This window comes from Prosopis cineraria, unplaced genomic scaffold (assembly GCF_029017545.1).
Source record: "Prosopis cineraria cultivar Desert tree isolate PC_DT_omini unplaced genomic scaffold, ASM2901754v1 PC6, whole genome shotgun sequence".
Lineage (NCBI taxonomy): Eukaryota > Viridiplantae > Streptophyta > Magnoliopsida > Fabales > Fabaceae > Prosopis > Prosopis cineraria.
Window position 1 is genome coordinate 22,500,478 of NW_026555337.1, and position 23,707 is coordinate 22,524,184.

The 23,707-nt window shown below is 28.4% G+C and overlaps 1 protein-coding gene across 1 annotated transcript; it reads left to right on the forward strand.

Moving 5' to 3' along the window:
- Window positions 1–259: 259 nt before the first annotated feature.
- Window positions 260–23,427, forward strand: LOC129314002 (LRR receptor-like serine/threonine-protein kinase GSO1). The gene is made up of 9 exons (XM_054957384.1): window positions 260–409; window positions 2,266–2,349; window positions 2,398–2,586; window positions 2,818–2,871; window positions 8,648–9,215; window positions 16,148–16,438; window positions 19,757–19,828; window positions 22,453–22,524; window positions 23,225–23,427. The coding sequence occupies exons 1-9, from the start codon at window positions 260–262 to the stop codon at window positions 23,425–23,427; spliced, it is 1,683 nt and encodes a 560-aa protein (XP_054813359.1).
- Window positions 23,428–23,707: the final 280 nt, after the last annotated feature.

The window sequence follows — 23,707 nt, forward strand, 5'->3', positions numbered from 1 at the left end:
AGGACATATGAAAAATTGGAGTCGACTTGAAGGTTGTATAGTTGAGTGATACATTTGTGAGGAGGCAGTTGAATTTTGTACTGAGTACTTATAAAATGTCAACCATATTAGTCTTCTGACTTCTCGACATGATAGTAGAATTGATGGAGAAGGAATTATGGGCAATAAAGTACTTACAATCTCCAACTTGCAATGGGAACGAGCACATTTATATGTACTACACAACTCTATAGAGGTTGAGGAGTATGTAGAGATGTACATGGTCGAGCTTAAGCGAGATAACCCTAATAGATCAGAGATTTGGTATGCAAACAAGCATAATAAGAGTTTTATAGTTTGGTTGAAACAATACATTCTTGAGAAGTTGACTGCCGATTTTGATTCAGTTTCTGAAAAATTAAAATGGTTGGTAAGAGGTCTAGATAAACAAGTTCTTTCCTTCACTGACTATCTCATTAATGGGTACATATTTTATACTAAAGAGCAAGAAAATTGGAGCACAATGCAAAATAGTGGTATAACTCTTATAGCGCAAGCAATGCATATATCTAGTACTAAAGACAAAAATTTCTTGTACGCAAAAATGTCATAGTTTGGGATAATTGAGCATATTTGGGAGTTAGATTACATCAAATTTCAAGTTCCAATTTTTGGTTGTAAGTGGATTGATCAAAAAAATAGTCTTAAAGTTGATGACTTGGGATTCTTAATGGTGGATCTTAATAGAGAAGGTTATAAAGATGAGCCTTTTATTTTAGCTTCACAAGCTCATCAAGTGTTTTTTATTCCTGATCCGGCTAAAGTAAATTAGTCTATTGTTTTATTTAGCAGTAAAATAAATGAAGATATGAATGATTCTACAGTTGAAGATGATCCCTTTATGGGAATATCATTTGAAAGTTACTCCATTGAAAATGAAGCCTTTTATATGAGAAATGATCACAATGAAGGTATTTGGATTTCAAAGAAAAGAGGTAAAAGCATTTGAGCAAAGAAGGAGAGCAAAGATAAGGAACATACAAGAAAAAGAAAAAGAACAATTTAAACCTATAGGTTACTTGTTTTGTGTGATTTAAAAATTTATTGTTATCTATTATGTGCTACATTTGTTTTGTGATGTGTGATTTACATTAAACCTGTAAATTACTCATTATGGTTTATTTTTTTATATTGTTATTTATTGTTTATTTTGTTTTTCTACTTTTGTAGGTAAATGGCTTCTCAAAGGAGTGTTGGTCTCAGTGGACCTAGTAGTGCTGATCTTAGTATTGAGATGAATGACTAGCAAATTTAGCAAGAAGCAAATCAAATAATGGATTGACATTGATGACTGAGGTGAATAGAAGAAGGGTTGCTGGATAGAGATATGAAGTTGAATGGAATTTCAAAGGTTAATCTATCAAGACCAACAGAAATAAATTCATAAGCTATATAACGGTTGTGCCAAAAGCAAATGTGCTGATTACAATTAGGCACTATAACGATGTTAGTCCAGCTACAAAAAATTATATTTGGGAGCAAGTAGAGGTAAAATACTTTACTCATATTGTTGTAGTTAATTGAAATTACTTAGATTTAATTAATTGTCTTTGTTTATAGTCAGCGTTTGCAATTGATACTAGTCAGATGAAATTTGTCATCTAACAAGCTGGAAAGGTAATGCGGACATTTTGGTATTTCGTGGAAGTGAAATACATTAAAAAATCAGGAGGAAACATTAGTGTTGAGATCCCCGAATTGATAATGCCATTAGTTTCATAAGAATAGTGGGATGATTTTGTTACTCAACATCTCAAGGGACAATTTCAAGTAAGAATAATGAGATGAATTAATTTTTTATTATTTTCGATATGTTTAATTTTATTGATATGATTTATATGTTTTGCACAGGAGTTGAGCCACAAAAAGAAAGAGTTGCATGAGAAAGATCTATACTCTTACAAGAAGGGGCACATAGGATATGCAAGAATTGAGCAATAAATGGTAAGTTAATATTTATACTATATAATTTTGGCTTATTTCAAGGATATATGTACTATACTCACATTTAAATTTACTTAAATTTGTAGATCAAGCAAGAGGCTTCAGGGGCAAGCTCAATTTTATGTCACAAACTCTTCATAGAAGGCTAAACCAATAAAGAAGGAAACATTGTTGATGAATGTGTTCAGGAGCTTACTAACAAGTGTGTAAGTACATTAACTTAACTTTACATTTTTTTATACTCAATCAACTAATTTAACTTTCTTACTATATATTGCACAGGTCGAGATTGAGAAAAGTGGCATGCCTGATGATGATGTCTTCGGCAAGGCATTGGGTAATCCTGAACACCCTGGTCGAGTTAAGGCATATGGCTTTGGTGTCTTGAAAAGACAAATATTCAGGTCATAAAAGAAAGCAAGGTCAACAGAGGATGTGGGTGTAAGGGCTGAGATTGCCACCCTGAAAGAGGAGCTATCTCGGCAATGGGACATGATTGTAGCTTTGCTAAAGGACAAGGAGAGGCAGGAAGCAAAGTTTCATATTAGTCCTAGCGGGAAAGGTAGTTATAATGTCATGCAGCCTATTAAAAATCTCCCTGAGGTAAAACATTATTAATTTATTTCACTTATGTTTTACTATTTCTATTTCCTATAACTTTGATATAGTATATTACTTATTAATATAAGGTGAGAACCTATGTGAGTTGTTAGCAAATAGCTCGAATCGTCATGTGGTTGCTATAGGTCGGGTGTTTAATTTGCCGGGAGACATATGTTAAATAATATGCCACTCCCTACATCCTATGTACGTGTTGCTATTGATGTGCTGAAGGATTTAAACTATCCGGTACCTATTCCCATCGAGGATGTAGGGATTGTTGGAGAGGTGATGGGTAGTTTTGTTAGATGGAAAGCTAGTTAATTTAGGATGCCAAGTCTAAAAAAAAAACTAGCAAAGATGCATAGTTAAAAAAAAAGATGATATCCCGATCTAAGCTCTCCTCGCCAAGCCAACACAGAAATTTGCTCCAGGCATATGCAATAGTTCATAGGTCTAATCCTCTAGCCTTGCAAATACCGTTCAAGGTTAGTATATATGGCAAAAACTGATATGATATGCTTTCGCTTGATGTTGTTGATGAAGTGCTTCAACATGATATGACCAGTCTCACAGTTCTCAGCTTCTACATATGGTAATTTTTTTTCATATATGAATAATTAATATTTTAAATATAAACTAATTCATGTATTTAAAATAGGTGCTTGTATGACAAATTTGTTGTCCCTTTCGATCTACAAATGAAGTTCGTCTTCGTTAGTGTTCATGAAGTGGGTGCACATGTCTTAATTAAAAGTGATAAAATTTTAGAACAAGCAAAGGCATTAAGCAAAAATTTCAAAGCAAGGGCTCGGAAGGGAACATTATTCATAATACCATACTCTCAAGGGTAACGAAATTCTCACTTATCTTAATAATTTTTTTATTTTTAATTTAATGGATTAATTATAATTTTGCAACACTTGTTAATACTATTAGGGACCATTGGATGTTGATCGCTGCTGAACCATTCGACAACACTTTAAAGATATATTATCTCGATTCTCTCAGAGGGGAACCAGGGAGGAGACAAATTTTATTGGAGTTGATTAATATGTAAGTGCATAAAGTATTTTACATATTTATTTAATTATTTAAATTTCATACTAACATATTTTTTACTATTTCATTAGGGCGATTGTGTTATACCGCACTAACACAAAACAATTAATTCCAAGGTCCTTTACAAATTTTGATGCGGCCTACATTTGAAATATAATTAAGGTAATTGAAATCATTTATTAAATTAAAATTTAATGTATTAATACATATTCATCAATTCTTTAATTTTTAGTGTCCAAGACAAAAAAAAAATAGCTTGGATTGTATTGCATCATGAGGTTCATGAAGGACATCATTATCATAACGAGAGCATAATTTTTGAGATGGTATGTCAAAAATATTAGCTTTTAAATTACAAAAATATTTAATGTATTAAACTTATATTAATATATGGTGGATCATTTATATATTGCAGTATTATGATGACTCTTATGTTGAAAAATTTGGGGATGCAGAAATAAATGAGATAATTGAAGAATGGTGTCAATACATTTTTTAAGTGTGGACCTCATACAAAGAAGATCAATAGAACTACTTTGAAGAAGTAGCTAGGAAGTTTTTTTTTTTAATACGTAGTTTATTTTTGGAAATGGTTTACTTTTTGTAATTACATTTGTTTATTGATTAATTTTAAAATTGAATACAATAAATTTCGTTGATATTCAAATCTGGAATAGTTGGCTGCTGCTATTTTGATTTCTTTTTTGCAGGGGGCTGGTATAAAAATAGCTCATGTGTTAAAAAAACTGCATAAAAAATGATGGGTATCTTATTTACCTGTCATTTAAAGTATGGTGCAAATTTTTACCATACTTTAAATGACGGGTAAATAAGATACCTATCATTTAAAGGCAATATAAATGACGGGTAAATTACTTACCTGTAATTTACCCATTATTTATATTCTCATTTCACTTGTCCTTCTGCAAAAAATTTTATTTTAAATGACGGTTTTATAACCATCATTTATTAATGGTCTTTAAATATCAGCCGAATAAATGATGCATATTAATCTTCATTTATGGAATAAAACAATTGTCATTTATTCCCTTTTTTATAGTAATGCCGGTACAGTAACATTCTAACAATCATTAATAAAAAAATCGAGACATAATTCTAACAAACACCAATTTCAACTAAATATTAATTTTCAAATAAGTCATATGAATCATCAATCTTATTAAAATAAATAAATATAATAATAATAATTTATAACTATTGTCCAATATAAACACCAAGCAAGTGTAGCATCATTTTAGAGTTTGATTCCTAGAGGTGTGTATGGTAAGCATCTTTTGGGAGATGACAACTCCTTAAATGGCATTCAAGTTCTTTGAAGGATTAGTCTCATGATTGCTGATCATGGAGATACCTTGAGAAACCAAAATAATAATAATAATAATATACAAAAGAAATTTACTCATTTTTTTCAGTAATTAACTTTTTATAATATTCTGAGATAATAATTAACAATTAGTTGAGCAGAGTAATGACCAATAAAATAATAAATAAAAAATTTTCTTAGGTTATGCATAATGTTTAATCAATTACCAAACAATAATGGAAATTAAAATTGCCTTTGATTTCTTTAGAGGTTAAATAATTTATATATAAAAGTAATTTGATCAAGATATCATTGAAAGCCAACACGTTTTCCCCCAAAATTTTATGTTATACCCACAAACCATCAAGCCCCTTTCCCCACCATCTATCTTGGTCATTCTTCAATTCTTCCAAGAAGGGGGGGGAGAATTTGACAGCATTTTCTTGTATGATTAAAAAATGATATGATAATGTTTGATCCATGGATCCTACTAATCGCACTTGTTTAAAGTCTCAACTTAACTCCTTGAAGGTTCCTAACACTTTAGGTTGCATATGACGCGTATTGCTATTATAAAAGGCAGTAGTGCCAACAAAGATTGGTCCATTTGACAAGGATTTGGCTTATAAATTTAAGGGATCAAATTCAATTGCCGAAGTGAGGATCTTGTTGCTAATTAATTTGCATGCACCTTTGTAAGCGCCTTTTAAGCCTAAAGGTATACCTGGCCCTAGTGAGCCCTGAGTCTCAACTCATCTAACCTTTCATTCATAAAAAAATAATACAGGGTGAGAATAAAGTTTTGAAATTAAAAAAATGCAAAAAACAAAAAGTTGAAAAGAGACCCAGTAAAAGCAACAACGTGCCCCCACAGATTAAGAAAGTTTTGATCCCCAATTAAGTAATTAAAGATTTTAAATCAAGAAGCAACTAATAATGCATAGGAGTTAGGATGCTTTGCGGAAGGCTCATAATGCAATTCAATTATTGTTCTCGATTTTTCCCCCCAAGAAAAGAAAAATTCATCAACCCACCAAATTAAGTTACAGTATATGAACAATAAACCAGAAAAAAGTAAGTTTAGTGATTAGGGTTTTGAAAACCAAATCCAAACAGGCACAATCCCTTTAACAAATTCTTAAGTGCTCCAATAATGCTAGCTAAGTAACAAGTTCAGAAGGACATTAATTTGTATCCCGCCTTCTCTACTTTTTAAAAAGCAATATTAAAAATTAATTGGCTAGATCATATGTTTGAAAATTCTATGGCTTAAAGGACATTTGTGTGCTTTAAACTATTTCTAATGACTTTTTTATTCATCTAATGACTAAAGTCAACTTTTGTTGTTAGTAGGGCAACATTACTTTATTTTCAAAGTACTTACATGAGAATTTTGTTAGTGAGTGATTTAATGTATGTAAGCGCTCTTAGATAAATCCCTGGAACCCAATTCTGAATTAGTTTTGAATAAACAAAAGTTTAGATAATGTCATAATGGTCATTTTTTTGTCTAGGCGGACACATAATGTCAAGGTCTAAGTCAATCCATATGCATCGAGAAAATGATACATTAATAAAAGTAGTGGAATAAAAATAATTTTTATATATTTACGTCTTTTTATTTTGAAAATTAATGTTGCGCAAACAAAACGGCAAAATCATAGAAGTCTAGGCTTTTTTAGTCGGTGTCCGCATTTCTTCTTGAGTCAAACCTACTTAAGTACTCATATCCTGGAGAAAATGACACAATAATGTGGTTTTGTTTTTGGTCCTAAAGTAGATCCTATGTTGGAAATTGAATAGTCTGTGTATATGAATTTTGTTGTGTAAAAATATTTAAAATATGATTTATAAAGGGAGTATAGTAAGTTATGTAAACAATAACCATCATTAAAATAATAATAATAATAATAATAATAATAATAATAATAGATTTTCCAATTCCCATGCATATGTGAATGTATTTAAGAGTGCAAACACTTTGGTTCTATTCTTATCGTCTCAGCTATCCTAAGATAATTTTTTTTTTTAATCTATGCGTGTGTAGAGAAAATGGCACAATAATAGAATCAGATGAATAAAAATGATATATATATATATATATATATAAGTCATTTCACTTTGAAATTTAAACATTAAGTTCGCGTAAAGGAAACGACAAATAATAATAGAAATCTTTCTATTCTCAACCCATTATTGAAACCAACATGGAAAAGAAGTCATTAATGGTGACAAACTATCTTTTTAGTCGGTATCCACATTTTTCTTTGTTCAAGCCTACTCTAGTACCATATCTTGGAAAAAAATGACACAATAATATACTTTAATAAATTTCGCGTATGTTTGTATTTGTGCGTATTGTATGGAAAACAATTAAATCTTTAATAATCTCTATACTTTTAGCGAGATTTAATTGAGATCCTTGTTTATAGTTCAAACTATTAGAATGCAACCTAAAGTTTGTACTGTCATATCATTAATCCCTACCCAATCACTATATAAAAAACTATGAAAATAACTAAATTAGTTTGTTTTCGTTAGTGATATGCAGATTAGCATATAGTTTTTGACATTAATAATTTATTTTTCTGTGACAAACAAAAAAATGAGACCCAAAATGTAGATCTTGTTTGATTTTGTTCCCTTTTTTGTTTTTAAAAACTATCTTGTAAATTAAATTTTAAAAATTATTTTTGAAACCAAAAATTATGTAAACTAGAAAATAATTTGAGTTAAAAAATCGGAAGATAATGGTGGTCACTAATGGGTAACGATAGTAGTTAACTATAACTGATAGTAGCATTCAGCAATCAATTATGATGTGCTGTAAACATAAAAAAGAAAACAAAAACAATTCTAAGATCTTTTATTAAATAAAAAAAAAAAAAGATGAGAACAGTTTTGCAAACATTTAAATCTAAAACACTTATCCAAACCAATTGTTTTTATATTTTTATTTTAAAAGCAGTTTTTAAAGATAGAAATCAAACAAGCCATTAATTTTTTTTTTATATAAATTTATTTGAAGTAGGGAGAGAACAAATCGAAGTGCTCAAGAGTTAAGTCCAAAGGAAAAAGTAGTTGACGCAATCCAAATGGTTCACATATTTTTTTCTTCTTAAATTTTCCAATTATTTTAACAATTTCTTATTCTTATATATCAATATATTATATAAGATATTAAAATAACATTTTCCTTCGATTAATATCTCCCTATCAAATTCATTTTTTATTTCCAATATCAAATGGACATAATCTCCAACAAATTGAAGAATATGCCAATAATGTCTCTTCATTTTCTAACTTCTTTGCAGGCCCCACCATCTTAGATTAATTATAACTAGTGGCCACTGATTGATACAAAAGTAGACGAGGGATATTACTTGAGCCGAGAAATTTCTACCATTAACATCATAATCAACAGTTTTAGTTTAAATGCATATAATTAATCATCCGTCCTATTTAAAAGTTGTGCTTATGAATTCCTAAGCGCGTGTATATATAGTACAACCTTCTCCTCCAACCACTTCATCAATCTAAGAAGCCCTCAACCTATCCAACATGGCAAATCTTTGTTTTCATTTCCCCTTTCTCTTGTTTTCCCTACTTTGTTTTCATTTCACTTTATGCTTCACCAATTTCACTACGTATGATGAATTGGCACTACTTGCTTTGAAGTTTTCTGTTAAGGACCCTTACAATTACTTGGCTAATTGGTCCAACTCTTCTTCCATTTGCAATTGGGTTGGGGTTACGTGTGATGCTTACCATGAGAGAGTAATAGCCTTGAATCTTGGTGAGATGGGTCTCAAGGGAACTTTGCCCTCAAAAATTGGGAATTTGTCTTTCTTGGTTGAACTTGACCTTCATAGTAACAACCTTTATGGTGAGTTGCCAAAAGAGTTGATCCAATTACACAAGCTACAAATTCTCAACTTGAGCTACAATGAATTCAAGGGAGAAATTCCTACTTGGATTGGAAGCTTATCCATGCTTCAACACTTCCATCTCTGTAACAACAGTTTTGGAGGTGTTATTCCTAAAAGCATATCCAATTTGTCAAAGTTAGAGACTTTGAACTGGAATGATAACTTTATTGAAGGATTCATTCCATTTGAGATTGGAAAATTTCAATGTTTGAAGATTTTACGGATTGCGGTAAACAAGCTTTCAGGAAAAATACCTCCAACTATTTCCAACTTATCCTCACTTGAGTTGTTGTCTTTGTCTCACAACTTCTTAACAGGTATGTCTTGCACAATGTGTTATTAGCATTTCTTCTATTTTACAATGACATAAATTTATTTTTCTATTTGGAAATCCTTTTGCTTAATTTTAATGTGGATTTATGTGAGCCTTATTATCAAGCTCAGTTGATCTTCTTTAATTTGTTGTAAAATGTTCACTTATATTTGTTGGAATAAATTCATCAACAAACTTTTGTTAATTATCATTTTACATAACCCTCCTAGCTTCACGAGTATTCAAATTATCAACGTTAGCACATTTTTTGCATTTCATGAAATCAGCTTTGGATCAGTATACACTTCCTACATATTAAAATTAACTTCACCTAAGCAAAATAGTACGTTTGATAATTATTTTACCATTAACTTTTTATGATATATTGGTGATAATCAAATATTCTTATTTCAGAAAGATAAATTGGTCAAATGTTCTTTGAAATCCTCTTTTAGTTAGATAGACAATTTTATATTTTTAAGTTATATATTTTCAGAATTCTTTTTGCAGTTACCTCATGAATTATTACTTATATAATACAACCTACTTTTTATAACATTACAAATTTGTGTCAGAAATTTGCATGTGCTTGTTGTAGGGCATGTCTTAAGCATTCTTTTGTTTGTTGCCAAATCCGATTTTATGAAGAAAATCATGAGAAATTACTATCGAGAATGATGAATCTGATTGTGAAAAAGTTATTAAAAGTTTTAGATCATCATGATGGAGGAAAAATCTTCAAATGATTTCTGTGACTTTTTCCCTGTGCTATAAGCTGCATCGGTATTTATAATTGTGTACTCAATAGGTATGATTATAAATTTGTGTATTCGTGTAAAAAAAAAAAAAAGATCTGAAACAACTCAAATTGTCAATTCGACCGTCAATATCTCATTATTTTTAATGTTATAAAAATCATTGATTTTCTCTTTTTTTTTATTAATAGAATGTCTATTTTTTAGAACTAATTTGAGCTTCCATAGTCTGATTTCTTCTGTATAGCATGTACCCATAATATATTTTAAGGTTTCTATGCTCTTAAAAATTATTATATTGGGCACCAGTTGTTTAAATATATGCATATAACTAACTATTAAATTCTATCTAATTTCTGACCAAGCGCTTTTTTTTTATTTTTTTTTATTTTTATGTCATGTAGGAGGTGCTGTTTGAGTTATTTTTGGTGTGTCCCTTAGGCGCACTGTTCTTTCTTTTGTTTATTTATTTACTAAGCATGACTTTTTTTAGTATGGGGAGGAAGTTATATTTTTTTCATAACATTAAATTATAAAATAACATTAATCTTTTCATTTGTTTTTATGCTCTTCTAACATTTCAATAAATAATTATAGTTTAGACATTGAATAACACGCATTTGATACTTTACTAATAAAATAAGACATTAACTATCATAAGTTCCTCTGTACATGTAATTAGTTTAGTCAGATTCAAATAAATTTACACAAAAGGCCTAAAGATACTGGTCCACAACAAAAATAATAAGGCACCTTCAGGAACAACTAATGTTATATTCCAAGAGATATTTGAGAATATTGAAATAGATTATGGTTATTTTTTGTTTCATACCTTATACAAAATTAATTATGATTATCCCATTCTCATTTATCATTTATTCAATGGGTTGCAAATAAATGCAATCCAACTAAATACTGCACTTAGTGAAAAAATAATAATAATAACACACGAACGTTATTAATTTCAAATGCATAGTATGTAACAACAACAATGCTCTATAGTATAGTTTATTATACAAGAAAGTAACTTTGAAGACATGCATAAACTAATGATGTACAAGCAGGACACAAGTTCAAATAATGAACTAATATTGTCTCACTATTTCCCTCAATTTGGGTGCTGAAAGTGTTTTGACTAATTTTATTCGTCTCAATAATTAATCTACTGTAGCCTCATTTAATCATAGTATATATGATGAAAAATATCTTCCTTTCTTAATATATTTGGCCCTATTATATTGCAAAGACTTGGGACAAAACTCTTCGCATATGAGGATTCGATTGGTCACACTAAACACAGTTCAAACTAATGGATACATATCAAGATACATCAATTTCCTATTTCCTTCTTTTTCCTATTGGGTTCAAGAGCTTTGTCTTCTTTATTGCTTATTTTTATTTTATTATGATATTTTTAGTATACAAGGACTCTAACAAAAAAAAATCAGTCTATTTTAGCAGACCTTGCAGGATTAATTTATTGCAAAAGACAATAGTCAAATTTGAAACTAATAAAAGTATCATAGTTCTATCAAAAATTGTTTACTACAATTTAAGATCAACTATTTTTTGAATTTTCAAAGTTGGTCTCTTTATGCTCATACTTTACGGTCTAATAGCATCTCTTACAATTTTTTCAATGACCACATCCTAGTAGATATTCTCAATATAATTAGTAATTTGGCAAATCTGAACATAATATTAAGTGATAATCAGCTTTGCAATTGCACACCAAAAGCGATTGAAAATTTGATTATGCCTCAAGGGTTCGAACGTCAAGGCAATGACTAATTATTAATTTTGTTGATAACTCTAAACATTATTATTTGATTGTATGATATAATTAGGATAATTAAATCTATTTATTTACGATAGATAAATTAATCAAATTTATTTCTGTGTTGTATTTCTTTGAGCTTTGTTATACCTTATTGTGTCACGAGCTGCTATATAAATGATAAATATTTCACATCATGACATTAAAAAGCTTATTCTAAATATGCATGAGAGAGAGAGAGAGAGAGAGTTTTTTATATATAAAGTAAGAAAATTTATTTCATTTTGAAAGCTTCTTATTTTTTTTAGGAATTATAAAAGTTTTTATTAGCTAATTTTTTTATTATTTACCTTTTTCTCTAAACTTAATTGTTTTTACAAAGACCTCAAAGCAATTTTAATAAAAAATTAATTAGTTGACCCATATAGTTCCATCCAGTTTGTGACTTTTTTTTTTTATAATTTAAATCGTCTTGGCTCAGTTCTTATACTTTCTTTTGTCTTCTCCATTCATCCCTACTTTTCGAAAAGTAACTAAGTCCTCAGTAACTCATCCTATGTGGCACCTATGGTTTGCATTTTTTATACGAAAGACTTAATCCGATCAATAGCAAGAGCGCTATGGGACTGATGATTTTTCTCCCTTCTTTCTTTCCTTGGGCCAACAATTTGTTGTGCTAAAGGAAACCCCCCTACTCTCACCGAAGAAAGAGGTAGTTAACAGTGTTGCATTGCTTAGTTGACAGTCTTATTATTAGTGCCACATTAGATAAAATAAAACGAGAATGATATTCTATTAAAAAATGTAAACTAAATAAATATTGCTAGCCAAAGACAAAATACGAAAGGCAAATTAGACACCGGAACCTATTTGCTTCCTATAATTATTTTGGTCATTTTCTGTAATTATCTACGTCTTTTTTTTTTGATAATTTTTAGGTCATTTTGTATAATGTTTTTAGTCAATTAATGATTAAATTAACAAATATTTAATGGCGTAATGACATTGCTTCACTTTTAAAGTATGGAGGCAACGTTGAGCCCCCTTGATTTGAGGGTGTCCAATGAGTACCTAAAATAATTGAGGGTAAATTAGCACTCTAACTCTTCAAAAAACACAGCACATTGATTAGCACTAAAAACTTGTCAACAACAACTTCTCTCTGTCTCTCTCTTTGCTTCCTTTGTTTGGGATGTTAGATTTTTTTTTTTTAATGAAGGGATGCCATTTTAAATAATGAACAATAGATAATATATGGCTTTGCAGATAATTAATTTTGTGCACAAACAATATATATTTTCAAATAGCATATTATTGTACATTTTTTATTAAACTACATCACTACTCTTGATGTCTAGGCCAAAGTCAATCAGTCAAATTGAAAACTAGCTCTTAGTTTTTATTAAACCGATAAAACTCCATACCCCAGACACAAATAAAGTCACCAAAAGTAGTCAAAGACTAGTAAATCAGTAAACAATCAGTAAAATTAGTAAAATCCTGACCAGTTCCCATAAAAAAAACAGATAAAAATAAAAAATGCATCTTAACTTCTTTTTTTAAAAAAAAGGTGCAACTGTAAATTTTTTGAAACTTAGGGCCAAGAGCTGCGATTTTCTTAAAACCTTCTCAACCCCACATGCGAACCCAGCTTCTTGATTGACTTACCACCTAATTCTTTCAGACGATCAATGTAGGACTTTTACCAATCACTTTTTCTATTATTATCCCTGTCCAGAGGCATCTGAGATTCACTTCTTTTTTTTCTCTTCGATCTTCACTAATTTTTTGGCTACATTCATAAAATCTATTAAATCTAGGTAATATCAAGTGTTTATTTATATTTTTCCTTAGATTCAATCTTCTAAGTTTAGGTTTTATATAATTTGTAAAACTACTTCATGCATTGTCATTTTTTATATATATATATAATAAGTATGGACTCATGAATATTACACATATTTGTACTAACTGTGGTATATTATAAGATTATGTGCTAAACTAAATAGAGGGGAACTTATTACTCATTATTTTCTTTTTAATTTATTTATTTTTATTCTTTTATAAATTCACAGTTTTTCATTTTAATGGCAACTAGTCTAACCACGATTCAATCAATAAACTGTGAATCAGTACCTCAATCAAGTTAATGACTGGTCTAGTTTTTAAAACTTTGCTCTCCTATAACATGGTATAATGAAATATATACAACAACAACAATAATAACCTACAAGTCTTGTATCACTAGGAGGGGTTGCCATTGTACAACTTAACAATGTTATTTTTAAAAGACAAATTAATAAAATATCCTTCAATATTTCAACAGGTATAGTCTTTTAGATGTCATAATTTTACTGAACAATTGTTTAATTAAGGACATTGAATATAGTTAAAAAATTCAGGGTAAGTGCAAAATTTAAATGAAAGTTTATCTTTTTCTTTTTATTTCTTCGACATTTACCTATCTATATATTTATATACTATATATTGTGTAAAATTAAAGGTCAATGCAATGTGTTTGCCTTGTAATTCGTGTTATGATTTGTTAAGATATTTAATCGTATTGAACAGTGTGGTTTCGTTGTTTTGATGTCTGATATTTAATTTTTTTTTTCCAGTGCAAGTTATGGGATGGATTTGTATGTAGTTATTGTAAATTTGATTAGGCATATGTCTAAAATTAAAGCCAAAGGTTCCATTTTGATTTCATGTATTCCTCAATAATCTCATAAAGTTATATTGTATCATTTTAATATATTGTCTGAAACTTTAAAATTACAAAATCATCTCATATAATTGGATTTAATTTTTTTTACATAACCAGATGCAGTGGAAACTTGATTTTTCTTAATTAAAAAAAATTAGATCTTGGTCACATTAATTTACAAGGTGTATGTGATTTAGATATACTCTAGATTAATATTTTGGTACCATCCATCATCTTTTCCTTTGTCTTTTGTAACTTTGATAATTATGAACTTATGCTAACAGCTTTCCGGTCAAAATACAATTAATTATTTGTAATATTAAAGTTGGAACATATTCACTCGAGTGACAGTGCTAATATCTATATCAATGTTAAAATATAAAGTGTTCATTTCAATTGTTCACTTAGGATTATTATCCAGAATCTCAAATGGAAAATATAAAGCTTCATGTCTTATAATTTTATGAAGGTTAAAAAATATACTAGTGCTATGTGTAAAATTAAACTATTTTTTTGGGGTAAAATTGAGCTTTATTTCTATATAATCTTTTTGTTTGGGATTAACTCTTCAGCTTATGTTCATTTAACATGGGACTGATGTGATTAGATTGTTATTAGTTCTGCAAGTAAATAATATAATAAAAAGTAATTGGTTGATGGTGTTAAAAAATATCAAATTTATGGACGAGTGTCAGCAGAAGTGGGAAGTGTTACTACCACGTTGTTTGTATTATACATAATCACACACAGTTATGATAACTCTACTAATTAATTATTACACTATGAATTAACGATATGTTTAATATATGTGATAATTAAGGGTCTGTTTAAGTTTTTCAAAAAGCTATTTGAAGTAGCTTTTTCAACTTTTGCAGTGAGTTTTACTCTTCCCTCTTTGCCTTTTGTCCATTTCTCTCTCCTCACTTTTCACTTCTATGCTTCGTCTTCTTTTGGGATGGGGAGGAATCAAAATCTTGGGAAGATATTAAAACAATTATTTTCTATTCTCCCACTTTTATCATTTTTGCCTGCATTTTATTAAATACACATTAAAATAATTATTGTGATACATTTTATTTTAATATTTAAAAAACGGAGAATACTATAATACATGATATTAATTAATTATAAGCACAAAAATAATTGTGTTATATGAAAAAAACTTTTACATATTTATATATTTAAAGGGCTTATTCCTAATTAAATTGATACATGTGGAGCTCTTTATAATTTAATATTTTATAATTTATCAACTTATTTTATTTTTTAGAATTTAATGTTTAGTAATTTATTAATTTACTTTATATTTTTATAGTTTATAAATAATAGTTAAGTGTATATAGACTCCTTTTGTAAAATTGTAATTTAAAGGTTAATATTTTTTCTTAAAATAAAATTCTTGTCTTTTTCAGTCATTATACAGCTAAAGTTGCTTTGGAATTTTATCATTCAAACAAGTTTTTGTTGGTTAAATTGACTTTTAAGAAAAATGTATCCTAACATAAATTAGTTAATGTCGCTCATTTTTACCCTAAGTTTAGCTATTTGCAGACCTCAATATATTCTAAATTTCTAATTTTAATTTTACAATTTCTAATCCAAACACACCCTAATTATTATTATTATATATCACATCTCCTTGTTTAATTCTATATCTTATATCTTATTTATTTTCCTTTTCCTTTATCAATTTGCAGGAGACATTCCGATAGAGATTGGCCTTCTTCAAAATCTAAAAATTCTATATTTGGGTGCTAATAAGCTTTCTGGCCACATACCATCAAATATCTTCAATATATCAGAGTTGCAAGAAATTGATTTAAGCTGGAATAATTTGTCAGGAAGTATTCACTCTAATATGTGTCATGGACTTCCAAATTTACAAATGCTACATCTTCAGGACAATGAATTATCAGGAGCCCTGCCATCTAATTGGATACAATGCAAAGAGCTCAAAGACTTACAATTAGAATACAACTCTTTGATAGGTATGTGCTATCCCACTATCTCAAATCTTCTACTTTAATTTCATTGCTAATATATTTTAATTGTATTTTAATGATTTTTGATTGGTAAGACAATAAAAATAGAAAAACTTTATTTTCATTTTAATTTAGGAAAGTTTAATTCTCTAGTGCCTATATTTTATTTTTTTAATCAAGCCATCATTGTTTGATCAATTAGGCATGTTAATCCTTGAGGTTAAAATTATTAATGAATGATTGATATCACAAAGCTTTTGAGTATAGAAGTGCAGAATTCCAATTAGGTCTCTTATACGGACATTTTCATTTAATTGCAAAGGACTTTGGTTAAATCAAAAATCAAGTTTATTTACTAAACTACAATTCAAATAAAGGAAGGTATTTTATTAAAAAAGGCGAGTATTTCAGTAATTTTGTTTTATTTTTAATTTATAAAAATTTCTTGGGATTTAAATGAAAATTTTCTAATTTAAAATCTAAGTGAATTCAGGCATTGTTTTTCACTTAATCCAAAACTCGTTTATCTCAACTTTTATTTTCTCTTATTTTCGATTTAGACTTATTACTCCATTGTAATTCAAAAATTTAATACTTTAAATTTCAAATATAATATTTTTAAATAATAGTTTAAAAATAATATATATTTAAATAGTTAAGTATAGATGGTTTTCATTTAGGATTGAAACTATTTTTATAAGTTTTTAAAATTAATTTTAAAATTTAAAATATTTATAAATTTGGATTTTTATTTAAATTTATTTTAAAATTTAAATAAAAATATATTATATTGATTCGATTTGGTAAAACTTATGATATATTATTAGGATAAAACACAAAAAAATCCCTAAACTTTGACGAAATTGTAGATGATCTGTCTCACCTTTAAACTTTTAAAGCTAATCCCCCAACTTTTAATCTTTCTTTTCAAAACCCTTACCGTTAATTAACTATATTATGTTATTAATGGAATTTGTCATGTCAGATTAATGCAATACACATGGCACATAACATGCAAAAGAATATTTTAATTATTTTTTAAGAAAATTTGAGGAGGGCCAAAATTGTAAGTTTTACTTTTAACACAGGCGAATATCTAAAAAAAAAATATACAAAAGCTATTATTGATTGACAAATAATATCTAAATTATAGTTTAATATAAAAGGCTGTTTGTTTAAATTGATGAAGAATAATTAAATTATAACTTTTCTCTTAAATTGTGTTCATCGTGAACAATAAGAATAATGTCTCTCAACTAAAAAAAATGAGAGCATTGTCATGTGTGTCAAAAGTAAAAAGAAAAAAAATACAATTTTAATACTACATAACAGAGTTAAAAATAATAAAAATGATTTATCATATATGGACACTCGCATCATTAAGCCATTTTTCTTGTATCTTTATCATATATTGGTACTACAATTTTTCTTGCTAGTTGTTTTCTCACATTACCATGAACTATAATGCATTTTCTCTTCCTATTATTCCTTTTGCTTATAAATTTTTTTTTGCATGAATTTTTCTTTTCCAACATTTCTTTATGCATAAAGATAAGTCTTTAATATAGGTTGGCCAAAAGAAGTCTTTAGTTATTTTTAATTTTATTGATACATATTAGGACGTCTTGTTATCTAATCTAATAAAAAAAAGCAATGCATTTCCGGTCAAAATATAGTTAATTAATATATTAAAGGGGATTTACATTTACTGAGTGATAATATTAATATAGACATCAGTTTAAAAATATGATGTCCCCATCTCACTTGTTCCCTTTAAATTGTAAACTAGAAATAAAAAATGGAAATTACAAAACTGCAGTTCTCATAGTTTTACCAAAATTTAATTTTAATATGACATTAAATGCTATCATTATATATTGCCATTGTGCATAAATTTTTTTTTCTATAAAATCATTTTTTATGAGATTGATTATTTAGTTCACGTTCATTATATATATAGTAGGACTTAAAACAATGTTCCCTTACAAAAACTTGGAGCATTATATTAGTTTAATGCCCGTGAATGCTTGAGATATCTCTAAAATCCTTTTTTCCCACAATTGTTTTTCATGGGATATCCAAAATAATTTAAAACCCAACTGAAGTTCCCCACATGTGCTTGTGTGTGATGAATGTATATAAGAAATTACATTTGATAACTACTCTTAGAAGCCATAAGTTTTGAAGGATGATTCCTTGAAAATAAAATGTTAATCATTTCAGCGATGATGCACAAAAGAAAAATTGATAATCAAAATCGAGAGAAATGTTATTAGATAATTGATGGTATATAATAATATAAAGCTTATAAATTCCTTGTTGGTGGGTGATCTGTAAATGTATTTGTAAGTAATTTTTGAGCCTTAAGGCTTGTCCTAGCCTAGTGAGCCTCCCAAACCCAACTCACATAAACTTTCTAGAAGCAAATATAAAACTTATACATACAAATATATAAAAATAAAACATTAACAACATATTAACTTGGGAAAGTGACAATAAAATCCCACTAAAATAATAAATGACAATCAGATCTCTCAAAATGCCATAATTCTTTCGAAGTCTCTGGGTACCTTTCTGACACTAATGATTGTAGGTTAGATGAATAATTTGCCACTTGTTTAAAATAAAAATAACAGGTTTGGCTCTATTTTTTTTAATCACAACTTCTGTTTAGCTATGAAAAATTTAATAACTCTATATGATATAAATTTTGGTGGTAATGAAATCTATTTAGCTATTTACGAAGTAAAAGAAAAATAATTTTTTATGGGTAAGTCAGTTGCATATATCCAAAAACACTTTTCTTTTGTGTTGGTGATTTTTTTGAAGATTTGTATTTCCAACTTCGTGCCCTTCTTCAGGGGCATTCAAATTATTAAAGTTAGCTCATTTTGTGCATTGATGAAAACAGTTTTGCAAAAGTTTGCTTCCTTGTCCAAATGAATTTCCCCTGAGAAAATTAATGTTTGGTAATTCTGTAACTGTTATTTTTCAATGGCATATTGATCATAATAAAATTTTTTAAATTTGGTTAAGATAAAATAATCCAATGTTCTTTGTAATCCTCTTTTAGCTAGCTAGACAATTTGTCATTTTAGAGAATTTATAGAATTTCTTTTGTAGTTACATTAAAACCATGTAAAATTGTTCAAACAATTATTGCACAATATATTGCGTATAATTTGCATGTGTTGTTAGATTTGGTAAAAATGATTCACCATCTTTCTTGTTTCTTTATAACATGCGTGGAAAATATTCTCAATAGATATACCTGTGACCAATTCAAATTCTATATCTTTAAGCATTAACTTTTTTTTTTTGTAGGTGATATACCAGAAGGTATTGGAAAACTGGATATGCTTCAAGAGCTATATCTTAATCATAATAATTTACAAGGTAATTTTTTCATCAAATTATAATATTCTGGCTACTGTAGTTTTTCTTTCTTTCTTTAGTTGTTTTCTCAGTATTACAATGAACAACCATGCATTTTCTTTTCCTACTTTTGCTTTTTCAAAATAAATTTGTGTATGAGTGAAATTTTCTTTTCTAACAATTCTTTAAACATGAAAATAAGTCTTTATTAATTTCGGTTGGCCAAAAAAATTTCTTTTCCAATAAATTTAGAAATGCTGGTTAGGATATCTGGTGGAACATTTTGTTTGTTTGGAAGAGACGAAGCTCCACTTGGAGCGAGGAAAAAGGATTTGCAATAAAAATTTGTCCTCTAATCTAATTAAAAAAATGCATTTCTGGTCAAAATACAGTTAATTAATATATTAGAGTTTATATACATTTACTGAGTGATAATATTAATATAAACATTAATATTCAAATATGACGTCTCCATCTCACTTTTTCCCTTTAAATTGTAAAATAGAAATAAAAAAAAATGGAAATACAGAACTGCGGTTCTAATAGTTTTACCAGTTTGAATTTTAATACGACATTAACTGCTGTCATTTTATATTGTCATTGTGCATAAAATTTTGTTTCTATAAAATCATTTTGTATGAGATTAATTAGTTAGTTCACTTTCATTATATATATATATATATATACTGTAGGTGTTAAAGAGATGTTCCCTTACAAAAACTTGGCGGATTAGTTTATTGTTGTGGCATTTTATTAGTAGCTAGAGGACCGTGATACACGCAAATGCCTGAGATATCTCTACAATCCTTTTTACCCACAGTTGTTTTTTATGGGATTTCCAAAATGATTAAAAACCCAAGTGAAGTTCCCCACATGTGTATTAATGTGTGCTTGTATGTGATGAATGTATATATGGAATTACATTTGATAACATCTCTTAGAAGCCCTGAGTTCTGAAGGAATATTCCTTGAATTTCATTTTACGAGACAAAAAAAGTACTACCTCTGTCCCAATTTATGAGACATTTTTAGACAAGATCTTACATATCAAACAAGTTCATTAAATATATTTTACAACCTTAATTTTTTAGGACAAAAATATAAACTTTTAAAAATATCATTCATTTAATACTATATTTGTTAAAGAATATTAAAGAAAGAGAATATATAGGAAGGATAATATTGAAAAAGAACCAGTAATGGAACATTTTTTTTTGTCAAAGTATATTACATTTTAAAATGCCGAATCTTTTAAAAAAGTGTCTTATAACTTAATATAGAAGGAATACTTGAATTAAGTAATTTTTGTGGAGAGTTGCGATTTGCTCTTCTCTCTTTATCCCTTTGTCTATTCCCCTCTTCTCAATTTTAATCTCTCTGCTTCGTCTTCTTGTGCTGTGACTGGAAGGAGTCAATATCATGGGAAGATTTTAAAATAATTATTTTTTTTATTATACTGCTTTTATTATTTTTTGGTGCCTTTTATTCAAAATATATTAAAATAATTATTTTGACATTTATTTTAATATTTATAAAAGGGAAAATATTTTAATTGATGATAATAATTAATTATATGCATGCAAATTAGTTAACATCATTAATTTTTATCCTAACTTCTGTTACTCAATTTATTCTAGCTTCAATTGTGCAATTTCTAATCCAAACACAACCTAAAGTCAATCTTATCAAATACTATTTTGATTGCAAACTTGAGAAACTGAGTCATGACAAGTTAAACTTAAGGGATTGGGTCATAACCAAGGTAAAAGTTGAAGGACCAAATAACTAATTTTTCCAATAAAAAAATTAGATCATGGAAATTTAGAAATTATGATCTTATATACTAAAAATTATGATGTCATATGAGTTTTGTCTTGGAATGAGCTTCATGTTGTGGTCTCTCCCACTCCCACCTTTTTGTTAAACACCTAGTTATCTCTCTCTTTCTAAAAATTCGCACTCCAAAATCAATTTTTTAGTTTAGCAAACTACCAGGTCTTATAGTCACACAGTACACACTCACTTATAAAATAAACTACTGAGCAACTTACTTTTGATACCATATGTTAGGTCATTGTCGTATAATTAGCTATTGGACTGGGACTGACCCATAAACCCAAGGACGATTATTTCCCGAAAAACTACTTTTTTGTTTTTTGTTCTAGAATCATTCCTTTAATTGAAAAGGATAATATTGGGATCTTTTTATTTTTAAAAAAGTAACAAAGTAATTGTATTTTCTTAAAATATATTAAGATGTTGGAAATATCTTTAAGAATAGGTGGGAGTATGTTTTATATTATTACATTAAAGGCTATCACTATAAATTTAGAGGTTTGAGTGAAATTTTTGTCAAATTATTTTAACTAGTGGTGGTTAAAACACACATGTTACAAGTATCTTTTCACTCCAGATAGCCAGCCTTACGGGAGAAAATCTAAGAAAGGTCATTATATAATGATGATGTGGAATTTATTCTGAGTACAAATTTAGGGCAAGTGAAAATTTTCAATTACTTTCTGTAATGTCATTTTATTATACATCCAAATTTGTATAGCAACGTGTGATTTTTCAATAGAATTAGACAATTTGTCCTTTAACTCATGCATGTGTCCCCTATGATATAAATGTCCATCTTCTTTCAGGCCATATACCAAAAGACATCGGAAACTTGACCAAGCTTCAATTGTTATATCTTAATTACAATAACTTGGAAGGTATGGTATATCCAACAAATCATAGCATTGTTATATATGTTTGTTTTATCTGCATCTAAATTACAAGAAATATCCCTAATAAGCCATCTTTCTTGTGTCTTTATCACAAACGTGGGAAACCATATGTTAGGTAATTGTACAATATTTAGTTATCGGACTGGGGCTGACCCATAAGCCCAAGGACAATTATTTCCCAAAAAATTACATTTTTGGTTCTAGAATCATTCATTTAATTAAAAAGGATAATATTGGGATCATTTTGTTTTTAACAAGGTAACAATGTAATAGTATTTTCTCAAAATATATGAAGATGTTGGAAATATCTTTAAGAATAGGTGGGACTATGTTTTACATTATTACATTAAAGGCTATCACTATAAATTTAGTGGTTTGAGTGAAATTTTTTCAAGTTATTTTAACTAGTGGTAGTTAAAACATACATGTTACAAGTATCTTTTCACTCCAGATAGCCAGCCTTACGAGAGATAATCTAAGAAAGGTCATTTATATAATGATGATGTGGAATGCGTCATGAGTACGAGTTTAGGGCAAGTGAAAATTTTCAATTACTTTCTGTAATGTCATTTTATTATTCATCCATATTTGTATGGAAATGTGTGATTTTTCAATAGAAATAGACAATTTGTGCTTTAACTCATGCATGTGTCCCCTCTGACTATAAATGTCCATCTTCTTTCAGGCCATATACCAAAAGACATCGGAAACTTGACCAAGCTTCAATTGTTATATCTTAATGACAATAACTTGAAAGGTATGGTATATCCAACAAATCATAGCATTGTTATGTTTGTTTTATCTGCATCGAAATTGCAAGAAATATCCCTAATAAGCCATCTTTCTTGTGTCTTTACCACATACGTGGGAAATATTCTCAATAGATAAATGTGACCAATTTGAATTCTATATCTTTAAGCGTTATTTTTTTTTTTGTAGGTGATATACCAGAAGGTATTGGAAAATTGGATATGCTTCAAGAGCTATGTCTTGATCATAATAATTTACAAGGTAATTGTTTTTCGTCAAATTATGATATTCTGGCTACTTTAGCTTTTTTCTCTCTTTTTAGTTGTTTTCTCAACACTACCATGAACAAAAATGCATTTTCTTTTCCTATTTTTATTTTTGTTTATAAATTTGTGTATTACTGAAGTTTTCTTTTCTA